This window comes from Panthera tigris, chromosome B4 (assembly GCF_018350195.1).
Source record: "Panthera tigris isolate Pti1 chromosome B4, P.tigris_Pti1_mat1.1, whole genome shotgun sequence".
NCBI classification, from domain to species: Eukaryota; Metazoa; Chordata; class Mammalia; order Carnivora; family Felidae; genus Panthera; species Panthera tigris.
Window position 1 is genome coordinate 92,813,606 of NC_056666.1, and position 12,931 is coordinate 92,826,536.

General features: G+C 38.1%; 1 protein-coding gene across 8 annotated transcripts in view; it reads left to right on the forward strand.

The window, feature by feature from the left end:
- The window catches only part of MDM2 (MDM2 proto-oncogene), a 30,525-nt gene extending 18,471 nt beyond the window's left edge, over window positions 1-12,054 (forward strand). For 6 of the 8 annotated variants that reach the window (XM_007082232.3, XM_007082233.3, XM_007082230.3 and 3 more), the window contains 3 exons: window positions 3,942-4,097; window positions 5,045-5,122; window positions 7,558-8,639. In XM_007082232.3, coding sequence (XP_007082294.1) covers window positions 3,942-4,097; window positions 5,045-5,122; window positions 7,558-8,133 — 810 coding nt within the window. In that variant the 3' untranslated portion in view covers window positions 8,134-8,639. Of the gene's footprint in view, window positions 1-3,941; window positions 4,098-5,044; window positions 5,123-7,557; window positions 8,640-11,084; window positions 11,442-11,692 lie in introns of those variants that run through there. The other 2 variants (XR_006220059.1, XM_042992719.1) reach the window with 2 other exon arrangements.
- Window positions 12,055-12,931: the final 877 nt, after the last annotated feature.

Sequence of the window (12,931 nt, forward strand, 5' to 3'; positions counted from 1 at the left end):
TGTGGGTGTGATGGTAAAATTAGCACCAATATTAATAGTTGTTAATGTCGTCCTCCATAGTGGAGAATCTTTGTGGGCTGTGCACAAGTAGTACATTCACAGAAATTGGAATGGTCTGAGGATTTTTAGTTTTATTTTTAAAAAAATAAGGGAAGAAAAAAGTTAAGTATCTTAGAATCTAAGGCAAATTTGTTTTGAACATTTAGAGTAACAGTATCTTCTTTATTATAGCTATCAGCAAACAAGCCAGCATAGTCTAAGCTACACACTTACCCGTACATAGGCCTAGATATCAGGAAAGAGGTGTTTAGTAAGGCTGTGAAATACAGGCATGTTGTTACATGGATGGCGGGAGAGATTTAGTAATTTTGATTATTGATACAAAAATCCAAAGAATTTGTAAAAAAAATTTTTTTTAGAAAGATTCTTTTTTTAAAAAAAATTTTTTTTAAAAATGTTTATTTATTTTTGAGAGAGACAGAGACAGAATGCAAGTGGGTTAGGGGCAGAGAGAGAGGGAGACACAGAAGCTGAAGCAGGCTCCAGGCTCTGAGCTGTCAGCATAGAGCCCGACGTGGGGCTCGAACTCACAAGCTGTGAGATCATGACCTGAGCTGAAGTCAGATGCTCAACCGACTGAGCCACCCAGGTGCCCCAGAATTAGTAAAATTCTTAAGAGAGATCACTGAAAGAAGTTTGGTTAAAAAAAATATATATAAATTTTTTAAAATGTTTTATTTATTTCTGAGACAGAGAGAGAGACAGAGCATAAGCAGGGGAGAGGCAGAGAGAGAGGGAGATGCAGAATCAGAAGCAGGCTTCAGGCTCTGAGCTGTCAGCACAGAGCCCGAGGCGGGGCTCGAACTCACGAACTGTGAGATCATGACCTGAGCCGAAGTCGGATGCTCAACCGACTGAGCCACCCAGGCGCCCCTTTTTTTTTTTTTTTTTCCCATGTTTGTTTATTTTTGAGAGAGACAGACTGAGTGTGAACAGGGGAGGGGCAGAGAGTGAGGGAGACACAGAATCGGAAGCAGGCTCCAGGCTCTGAGCTGTCAGCACAGAGCCCGACGCGGGGCTCAAACCCACAAAGAGTGAGATCATGACCTGAGCCGAGGTCAGACACTTAACCAACTGAGCCACCCAGGCGTCCCTATTGTTGTTATTTCTTACATTATCTTTACTTTTTTTCCCTTCCAAAGCACTGATTTTATGGATACAGGTGTACCCTCTAGACTTAGTATTTAATAGAGCTGTTACTTCTGTAGGCCACTAGATGGCATAGAGAGCAAGTTCTTCATTCAGTAGGTACGTAAATGTTTTCTATACCAGGTTCTGTTTGGCACTGGAGTGGTTGTCAAGGTAGATATAGATATGGTCCCTGCCCTCATGGGGAGACACATCATCAACAATGAGGTAATTAAGACATTTAACAAATGTTGTAGAAAAAAAATACAGGTTCTTGAGAGCAAACATATGTGATCTGAAAATTGAATCCAATTAAAGAAAGCTTACCATGTACACAGACTTTATGTTTGGATAATTTTATTCCTTACAAATGATTTAAGTAGAACTATGACCCATTAAACTTGCAGACTTTGTTACAGTTGTTTCAGAATTCTAGTTAAATGATATTTAAAGTCCTTGTTTTTGCTTTCTACCCTGGGACACTGCCTTGTTATTAAAGCAACAGAGGATATTTTCTTTTTTTCTTTTTGTTATTCCTATCCTATATTCTCTTCTAAAAATTCTATTAAAAATCTACTGTTTTGCAGGCTGAGTTCCTACTTGTGAAAGCTTTTGGTAGGGGCAGGGTTTTTCCTTGTTTTTAGCTTACCTGATATGAGAATGGTATAGTCCTCATTTGGTGTCATTATTCACCCGCCTGTGAAGGCAGTTAAAGGAAAGTGCGTCTGACTTCCATCTTTTTTTCTTTTAGGCTTAATAAATTGAGGAACTAAGGCTATATTCTAGGCTCTGTACTAGACAGTTTACGTGGTACCAGGTCAGCAGCCTCACATTCCATTTATAGATGGGAAAGATAAGCTTGAAGGTTTCAAATAACTTGTTTAAGATTCCATAGCTAATAATTGTCTGTTTGGAAACTGAGAAATTGTCTCAGGAAAACCAATGGCCATGGCTGTGTTCAATAAAACTTTATTTGTAAAAATAGATGGGTAGTGGGCCATACTTTGTCAACCCATACAAGAGAAGATACCTGCTGAGACTTTCATCTTTTTTGTGATATATCCCCATATTCTAAACTTAGTGCAATAGGGGCGCCCTGGTGGCTCAGTCAGTTAAGTGTCCGACTTTAGCTTAGGTCATGATCTCACAGTTTGTGAGTTTGAGTCCCGCATCGGGCTCTGTGCTGACAGCTCAGATCCTGGAGCCTGCTTCAGATTCTGTGTCTCCCTCTCTCTCTGCCCCTCCCCAACTTGTGCTCTGTTTCTCTCTCAAAAATAAACATTAAAAAAAAATTTAGACTTAGTGCACTAAAATGCTAGTTAATTGAAGTATACAGTTTATTAGGTTACCTTATTAGAGATCATATTCTAGCTTCATATGTAATTTTAACCTGAATGTTAATAGAACCCTTGTTAAGAATCATTAACTGCAACTTGTCAATTTTGCTTTTACTACTATCCTAACATCACTGTGAAAAAGTCTTTTGACCTCAGTGTTTATAAAATAATATACTTTGTCTTTTTACAAATGATAGAAGTATTAGAGATTATTTAATCCAAACTCTCATAGATGAAGTGGCTGCGGCCTTTATGGCTTTAAATATGTCCAAGGTTAAATAGCTGTTTAGCGGCAAATCTAGAAGAAGAATGTATCCTGGGGTGCCTGGGTGGCTCAGTTGGTAAAGGGCCCGACTCTTGGTTTTCACTCAGGTCTTGATCTCACTATTTGTGAGTTTGAGCCCCGCCTCAGGCTCTGCACTGACAGTGTGCAGCCTGCTTAGGATTCTTTGTCTTGCCCTCTGCCCCTCTTCTGCTCGCTCACTCTCTTTCTCTCTCAAAAATAAATAAACCTTAGAAGAAAAGAATGTTTGTATCCTGATTCTTAGACCAATGTATTTTTTCTGTCTAGCCTTCTGTTTTGTATATGTTCCTATTCTTAGCACTGACAGTAAATATGGGACTAATGGTCTTGTTAGGGTTCTTATACTATAAAATGAGAAACCACATGAGCTGATACAGAATTTAAAAAATAAATTTAAAAAATAATGTCTGAAAGCTCTTCCAAAGAAATTATTATCAAAGTTCATTAAAAAATAAATCTCAAAAAAATTATAAAATCTCATAATTGTCATGTGGGTTGTAGCTACTACTGTTCTACCAATCTGAAGATCTAAAGAGATTAAGACATGTTTTTAACTCTTAAAGTACGTATAACTCAGATAAGAAACATGTATAGAAAACTATGTTTTGTATAATTTTATGTGTAAAGGTATATAGTATTCAATATGTAAGTAGGAAAGGTAATTAAAAGTGGAAGTACTTTTCTTCTTGTGGTATTGACAGAAGCCTTATCAAAAAAGGATGAGTAGGACTTAAAAACTGTTAAGTTATTCCAGCGAGAGAGGTAAAGTGTGTAAGGTGAACTGTCAAGTTTGGTTTAGAAAAAAGGGTAGATCTGGCCAATTGTTCATATTGAGGGTGGGGGGAGCAGTGTCTAGTTGGAAGATAAGATGAAAGTGTTAATATGGCCCTACTCTGTGTGCCTTGAATGCCAAGGGGATTTGGCTTTTTTCCTTTATGTGATGGGGTTTTGAACTGGGAACATGATATATTAATAACCCAGAATCTTAATCTAGTGTCATTGTGTAGGGTGGATCTAAGATGGAAATGGGACTATAGGGATGAGCTAGGAAGCTGTTACAGAGGCCAACAGGTAATGTACTTCAAGTAACTTTTTTTTCCCCCTTATTTTAGGATCTCGATGCTGGTGTAAGTGAACATTCAGGTGATTGGTTGGATCAGGATTCAGTTTCAGATCAATTCAGTGTAGAATTTGAAGTTGAGTCTCTCGATTCAGAAGATTATAGCCTTAGTGAAGAAGGACAAGAACTCTCAGATGAAGATGATGAGGTAGTTTTATTTCTCTATAGTCTGAATTTCTTAAATATTTTCTGTATTCATTGATGCTATTTGAAATTATAATGTATTCTGATTTCACTTAATCTTTGACTCTTGTTCAAACTGGAATATTTTGTGGACTTCAGGCTTTTGTAGTTCTTTGATTTATACTCTTGTAACTATAAATGTCAAAAAGTCAACAGTTCTTAATGTTCTTATAAAAGTCTTATTTAAAAAAAAAAAAAAAAAAATTCCCCTCTTTGGGATGCCTGGCTGGCTCAGTGGGTGGAGCATGCAACTCTTGATCTCTGGGTCATGATTTCAAGCCCCATGTTTTGGGGTAGAGTTTACTTAATAAAGTTAAATTTTAAAATTGCCCTCTTTTAATATTAATTTACTTGAAAAAAATTTTTTTTAATGTTTATTTTTTGAGAGAGAGACAGAATGCAGTGGTGGGGGGGGGTGGGCAGAGAGAAAGTGAGACACAGAAACCAAAGCAGGCTCCAGGCTCTGAGCTGTCAGCACAGAGCCCAATGTGGGGCTTGAACTCACGAACTGTGAGATCATGATCTGAGCCAAAGTCAGACGCTTAACCAACTGAGCCACCCAGACGCCCCTAATTTTTAAAGTAAAGTATGCACACAGTTAAAGTCACTGGAGGTGACCACCTTCAACATTTCTGGCTGTTTCACAGTTATTTAATATCCCCATATTTATAAAATAAAAATGCTTATACTGAATTTTTTGCCTTATTCATTTTAAACATCCTGTTGCCTTTTTACCATAGTGGGTGAGGATTTCATGGTCCTTCATTTTTCCCCCTCTATTTCATTCAACCTCTGTCTCAGAGGTTCTCATCTATAGTAGTACATGCTATTTGTTAGGACTTACCACTAAGAAGCCTTCCTGGTTAAGGAAAAAAAGGTGATAAATTGATGTTGATGGATTTATTTTATTAGGTATATCGAGTAACTGTGTATCAGGCAGGGGAGAGTGATACAGATTCATTTGAAGAAGATCCTGAAATTTCCTTAGCTGTAAGTATACATCTGTTTTTTTAAGGAATCAAAACATTGAGGTTAACATTAGAAAAATATGCCTAGTCTACTTCCTGACATGAGGTAATTTCTATAAAGCTAAAATCCTTTTTAAAAAGTTTTAAAGCATTTTTTTCTTTTACTTGTTGTGTTGGAATCTGTTACTACATTTTTTAGGGGTTTTTTGGTGGTAGGATATGAACTTTTAAATAATTTTTTATTGAGAATTTCAAGCATGTACAGCATAGAGAGTAGTATAATGTATTTCTAGTGTATTTATCACCCAGCTGTAATAGTTACAAACATTTTTCCCATCATGTTGATTTGTACTAGAGAATGAGGTAGGTAGGGTTTGCCATTTAAGAATTCAGGACGTTCACATTTCATGCTTCATAGGGTTCCTGGGGTATTGGAAGTTGGGTTTTTTACTGTATATTAAAGCTTTAATTTTTTTTTAATGTTTGTTTGTTTGTTTAGAGAGAAAGCAATAAGGGGAGGAGAGGAGAGAGAATCTCAAGCAGTCTCTGCACTGTTGGTGTGTAGCCCAATGCGGGGCTCAGTCCCATGAACTGTGAGATCATGACCTGAGCTGAAATCAAGAGTCGGCTGCTTAACCGACTGAACCACTCAGACGCACTGCTTTAAATTTTTTTTTTTTTTTTAATGTTTATTTTGAGAGAGAGAGAACATGAGCAGAGGAGAGGCAGAGAGAGGGAGACAGAGAATCCCACGCAGGCTCCGCACTGCCGGTGCAGGGCCTGACACGGGGCTCAAACTTATGCACTGTGAGCTTGAATTGACCTGATCTGAAATCAAGAGTTGGGTGCTTAACCGACTGAGTCACCCCAGTGCCTGTAACTTTGTTCTTTTTAAAAAAAATTTTTTTTTAATGTTTATTTTTGAGAGAGAGAGAGAGTGAGTGAAAGTGGGGCAGGGGCAAAGAGAGAAGGGGACACAATCCAAAGCAGGCTCCAGGCTCCGCGCTGTCAGCACAGAGCCTGACACAGGGCTCGAACTCACAAACTGTGAAATCATGACCTGAGCCAAAGTTGGACGGACGCCCAACCCACTGAGCCACCCAGGTGCCCCTAATTTTGTTCTTAATGCCTTTAGTTGTATTTGAATAGGAAATCTCATTTTTCTTGGCTGAGTTGGAAACTATTATCTAAATGCAAAAAAGGTGAAATTGTAAAATTCAAAAAAAAATTTTTTTTTTTGCTGTAATAGAAAATAATTCAAGTAACTAGTTGACTTACTTTATGCCAGACATAGATCCTGCAGTTTATTGGGGTCTTTGAAGCACTTTCTCCCACATGTTATAAAACTTTTGTCTTTGGTTTTATCAGTTGGGTAGCAACCTACATTGAGAACTCGAACTAATGTACAATAGTGAACAGTCTCCATCCCTACTGCTGATGTCTTAGGCATTTGTGAGGCAACTTAAAAATGGTTATATTGGGGCACCTGGGTGGCTCAGTCAGTTAAGCATCTGTTGATTTCAGACCAGGTCATGATCTCACAGTTTGTGAGTTTGAGCCCTGTGTCAGCTCCAAGGGCTCTGCACTGACAGCACAGAGCCCTCCCTCTCCACCCCCCCGCCCCAAATAAATAGACAGTTTTTAAAAAATGGTTATATTATTCATGGCAAGTTTTACATGTATGTTGTCCTCAGGCAAGAAACATGCTTCAGTTAAGATAGTGGAATAAGAATATATTCGTTAAAAGAGCCTGGAGGATTTAAAGGGGGTTTGTTTTCCAAATTGCATGATGGTGGAAAGGTTGGGAAATAAGTTGAGATATGGGAGAAGCAATAAGCAGTTACAGAGGTGAGAACACAGAAAAGCATAGTTAAATAAGGGGCATACATTTCAGATAGTGACAAGGATGACAGATTTTAGGTGGCCGTGATTGCCGAGAATGTTTTAGCATTTCCTTTGTGGATGAAATGAGGGAAACTCCCTTGAGCCCAGGTTTTAGAGCACTTCCAAGGCAGTCTTAGTCAGTGGCTCATTGGGCAGTGGTTTCGTCTAGATTGATTGGTAGACATTGGGCCTAGGGTTGAGCCTTTAAGAGAGTGAAGTGGGTACAGGCCTCATTTCAGAGTAAAAGACTACATCACACTTGCTTCAACTAGATGAACCAGCTGTATCTATGTCCCCAGATAACTTTATTGGCACGTGGTTAAGATCATGGTGAATACATTTTTTGTTTTACGATTCTTCAGCATAGTTTGCCTGAAAAAAATAGATACTTTATGTGTGTTGTTATAATCTCATGCTTGAGGAAAGATTGTTACATGTTGAATGTTTTATATAAAACATAAAATGCTGAAAATTGAACTCTGATAGATTTTATTTCAGACATACTGAAGTTGCTAGAGTTGGCTATGAGTAGTTGTTAAAGGGTTACAGAAACGAACTCTTTTTTCATTGAAGGACTATTGGAAGTGTACTTCGTGCAATGAAATGAATCCTCCTCTTCCACCTCATTGCAACAGATGTTGGGCTCTTCGTGAGAATTGGCTTCCTGAAGATAAAGGGAAAGATAAAGGGAAAATGCCTGAGAAAGCCAAAGTGGAAAACTCAACACAAGTAGAAGAGGGCTTTGATGTCCCTGATTGTAAAAAAACTACAGTGAATGATTCTAGGGAATCATGTGCTGAGGAAAATGATGATAAAATCACACAGGCCTCCCAATCCCAAGAAAGTGAGGACTATTCTCAGCCATCAACTTCTAACAGCATCATTCATAGCAGCCAAGAAGATGTCAAAGAGTTTGAGAGGGAAGAAACACAGGACAAAGAAGAAATCGTGGAATCTAGTTTTCCCCATAATGCCATTGAACCTTGTGTGATTTGCCAGGGTCGACCTAAAAATGGTTGCATTGTTCATGGCAAAACAGGACATCTTATGGCATGCTTTACTTGTGCAAAAAAGCTAAAGAAGAGGAATAAGCCCTGTCCAGTATGTAGACAACCAATTCAAATGATTGTGTTAACTTATTTCCCCTAGTGGACATGTCTATAAAAGTAGAATTCTATATTTCTAACTATATAACCCTAAAAATTTAGACAACATGAAATTTTTTTTTACACATATCAAAGTGAGAAAGTATCTCCGTACATGTAGATTTATTTCTTCTCTAGTATAATTTACTTTGGGAATGGGAATAGTAAATACTTCCTTTTAGAAAAATTTCACTTCTGTTTATATTCTCTGTTTGGGTTTTAATGTAATTCGAGTTCGATATGTAGGTCATCCTTAACCCCGCTACTCATATTTTAAATGATCCCCACTTTGTTAAAATTTAGAGACGTATCTGATTTAAAAAAATATAAGTACATTAAATGTAAGTTATGTACATTCAGGGTATGGAATGCAGTGATTATGCTACTTAGAAAACATTCAGATCTGCAGATGGTTTCATTTGCCATGCCTATCCATTGTCTAAATTTTTAGGTTTAGTATACATAAATTATTTATTGATTTACAAATAAAAATACTAAATGTTTGATTAAGCATTGTTTCAAGAGTGTGATTATTGGATCTTACAATTTTTCTGTAATGAGCTTTGTTAAAATAGAAATTATACTTGAATATCCTCTATTTGGGTAATCAAATGTACAAGTCTGAATGTGCTTCTATTTTTGGAATGGCCATCACTGCTGTTGTGTCAGTACAGATATTAATGGACAGCTTAATGTAGTTGGGAGCATCCAAGGCAACGAATAAGACCCAGCTTCAGAGAATGAGGTTACATGGTTTAGTAGGGCCAGGACATGCTGTTTTCTCCCTCCTGTTCACTTGTGTTATCACATGGCAGGTTGGCTTAAGTGGTTTCTCAAGTGATGGTGAATGTTCTGGAAGGGTATAGCTGGGGCTGGGAAGGGAGTTGGGTAACCACCTTGCTACCTGTCAGCATGAAAGCTCCTTGTAATTACCTGTCATTTCTCTGCATCATCTCTGAAACTAAATTCCATGAGGCCAAGATCCTTTTCTTGATTGTGAGTGACACAGATATACAGGTGTTTGATAATAATTTGAGTCAGTCACATCATTGGAACCTGTCTTGTAAAGCAGGAGTCCACAGGCTCCAAAGCCAGACCAGGGTTAGCTGTTGTCATCATTAAGTGCACTTTTTAATTTTTAATTTTTAAATTTATTTTGAAAGAATGTGTGTGAGCCCACCTGTATGTGGGGGAGGGGCAGAGAGAGAGAGAATCCAAGTTGTCCGTGTGGATCCCCATGCAGGGCTTGAACCCACAAACCACAAGATCATGACCTGAGCCCAAATCAAGAGTTGGACGCTGAACCAACTGAGCCACCCAGGTGCTACATTTGTTAATTTTGAGTTTTAATGAGTGTTTTGAAGATACTAGTTAGTGTGTAGATGTCTGTTGGTTTAGGGTGATAACTGGAAGTTGTCATGGCATTGTGAAAAGCTTGTACTTGGTCATTGTTTGGGTTTTGAACTGGGTTTGATTTCATCTTTACAAAAAAGTGTTTATCTTAAAATGCCATCTGCTTAAAATTTTTTGGCCATATTATCTGTCATAGAGCCAGCTTTCTCTTCTATATAGTAGGGAATTTTTGACATCTAAAAATACTTTAAAAAGATAAATATTTTAGTGCAGCAGCACACAGGTGCTTAGAAGTGTTGAATATGTTTAATTATAAATTGGACTGTTAACATGAACTAAATAAAAACAGAAAACAAGAGCAGTCTCAAGTGACAAGCAGATGAGACTCCCCACAATGTACACATTAAAATAATATATTGAATGAGGGAACCACAATTAATTATTTTTAGGAGGGGGATGATCCTAAAACATACTTGAATTTTTATTGCTGTCTTTTAAAGCTCTTCTTTAAAGATTCATGTTTTAAAAAACTAATAGGGATGCTTGGGTGGCTCAGTTGAGCATCTGACTTTGGCTCAGGTCAGGATCTCATGGTTTGTGAGTTTGAGCCCCATATCCGGCTCTCTGCTGTCAGCGTGGAGCGCACTTCAGCTCCTTCGTCCCCCTCTCTCTGTACCTCCCCCACACATGCTCTCAAAAGTAGACATTTAAAAAATAATTAAATAAATTGACCGACATCTTCCTTTCATCTCGTTTTAGTCCCACAGATTTGTCTTCAGAATATGACTGTTTAGATGTCCTAACAAGCTTATTACAATATCTCACATTACAAATTACAAAATTTCAATCCTTTCTATTGTTGTTACTGTCATGTTAGATGAATTCCATTTAAACATCTCTCAGTTAAATTTTAGTACTTTTATGTGTTAATTTGGTTCACACCTTCCCAGTTGACACCCTATCCTGCATTATTAGCCCTTCTTCAAGATCACAGTAAAACCAATCAAATTGACTTCACTGGCTTTGGTGTCCCCCATATTTGGTGCCTTTATAGATATTTACAGATAGCTTCATGTTTCCCTGATTTGAAGACAGAAAAAACTTAATTCTATTTCTTGTTGGATATTATCTCAAATGTATTGCGTGTTCATTTAGACTTTTAGACTTCTCTGTGAAACAGCTTTCTCTTCCCCACCATTGTCTTAAACCCTTTTGGTGCAAAAGTTCATTTCCATCTTCTCGCATGACTTATTTTTATCCTAGTAGAGTGGGAAGGGCTAAATTCAAATAGCAGATCTGGTACTTGCTTGCTTTGTAACCTGAGAATTACAGACAAATATATGGAGCTTAGGATAGGGTCTGGTTAGGTAGTGAGGACTTATAAATGGTAGCTTTTAATAATATTTTTCTTGTAGCCAATTGTGACCATAACAGTGCCAAAACCCAGCTAAAGTAGCCTTGAATTAACCAGATCTTTTTCTCCCCTACATTGTCTCAGTTCTGAGGTACTTTGTTCACACTTAAATTTACTGACGTGTTGCTTTGTACCTTCTCTCCAAAAGCAGGTTGTAACATCCATTTGTATCTCTTTCTTCCCCCCAGGTACCGAATATAATGCATTGAATATAATGCATTGCGTGCACAGTAGGCATTCAGTAAAGGATGGTGACTGGCAAGGAAAATAGCCGTGTAGTTTTCTGAAATTTACAAGAGGGGAAAAAGACAGTTTTAAAAAACATCCTGAAAAAATATTGTCTGCAATATTGCAATAAATTACTTCAATGGCAAAAGAAACATTCTGAGAACACAGTGGTCTTCAAAAGTTGATACGGTATCAGAATTGTACCAGAATTGGTAAAGCTTTGCTTAAAATATCCCTCTATGTAAAAGTTCTTCCACCTTTTCTCACATTTATTTCCTTCTTTTTTAAGAGGTATGTGGGGGCGCCTGGGTGGCTCAGTCAGTTAAGGGTCCAACTGCAGTTCAGGTCATGATCTTGCAGTGAGTTCGAGCCCCACGTCAGGTTCTGTACTGACAGCTCAGAATCTGCAACCTGCTTCAGATTCTGTGTCTCCCTCTCTCTCTGCCCCTCCCCGGCTCACACTCTGTCTCTGCCTCTCTTTCTCAAAAATAAACATTTAAACACATTAAAAAACAGAGGCATGTGAGAAGACCAAATCTCTTTAGTTAAGCACTTTTCTAACCACCAGGTGGAAGCATAGCTCCAGGAGCTCTCTGAAGGCCTCCATTAACGGAAGGTAGACCCTTAACAGAGTGGACAGAGCCCTCCCGGAACAGATTGCTGGGCTGGAGAGCAGAGACGTGAGTGAGTTGTGAGTGAGTTCTGCTCTTGGTTGTTAAAACACAAACTTCCCATCTTGGTCCTAGAGTCCTTCACTATTCATCCTTCAGAACTCCCGTGTCCTTGGTCAATGAGGGAAAACCATTTTTAAATTAACTTTGACTTAACCAGGTGTTATTTCAACATAAACTCTGGAAATGTTTAATGAATACGTAAGAAGGTGTAACAACTGCCTTTGTAAACTGGTGTTTCTAAAATTTGAGGTTCTACTGTTTAAATCATTTACTTTTCTTATAAAAAAAAATAGAAAACTTCTAAATAAATAGAAAATTTTAGGTGTGCCTGGGTGGCTCAGTTTGTTAAGCATCTGACTTGGGCTCAGGTCATGATCGCACAGTTCATGAGTTCAAGCCCCATGTCAGGCTTTGTGCTGACAGCGTGGAGCCTGGAGCCCACTTCCGGAGTTCTGTATCTTCCCTTCTCTCCCTGCCCCTCCCCCACTCACTCTCTTATAAACATTAAAAATTTTTTCTTTTAATAGAAATTTCAAAAAAAAGGGGGCGGGGTGGCGCTCCTGGATGGCTCAGTCAGTTAAATGTCTGACTACAGCTCCGGTCATGATCTTAACGGTTCGTGAGTTGGAGCCCCATGTCAGGGTCCGGGCCGTGGAGCCTGCCTCGGATTCTGTGTCTCCCTCGCTCTCTCTCTCTGCCCCTTCCCTGCATTCTCTCTCTCTCTCCCTCTTTCAGAAAATGAATAAAACATTAAAAAAATTTAGAAAACTAGAAAATTTCAAAAATTAAGTAGGAAGAAAAGCACATAATTCTGCCATCCAAAAAATGGACTGATCACTTTTTTCTTTTTCCCCTGTCTAATATTTTAAAAATTAGCTTATTTTAAAATTGTACCTTGCTTTTGGGGGTAGTGGGAAGTAATGGACCCTCTAAGGAGCTGCAAATTCTGAAATCTAGTAAATATATTCCAGGGAACTTCTGCCAAAGGGTTCCTATTATAATGAATTCTCTTTAGAAAATAGAAAAACTGTTCCCAATTTGTTTTCTAATTTGAGATACTTGTCAAATTTGATACTTTTCTAATTTGAGATACTGGTTTTCTAACTTGAGATACTTTTTTGAAATTCGTACCA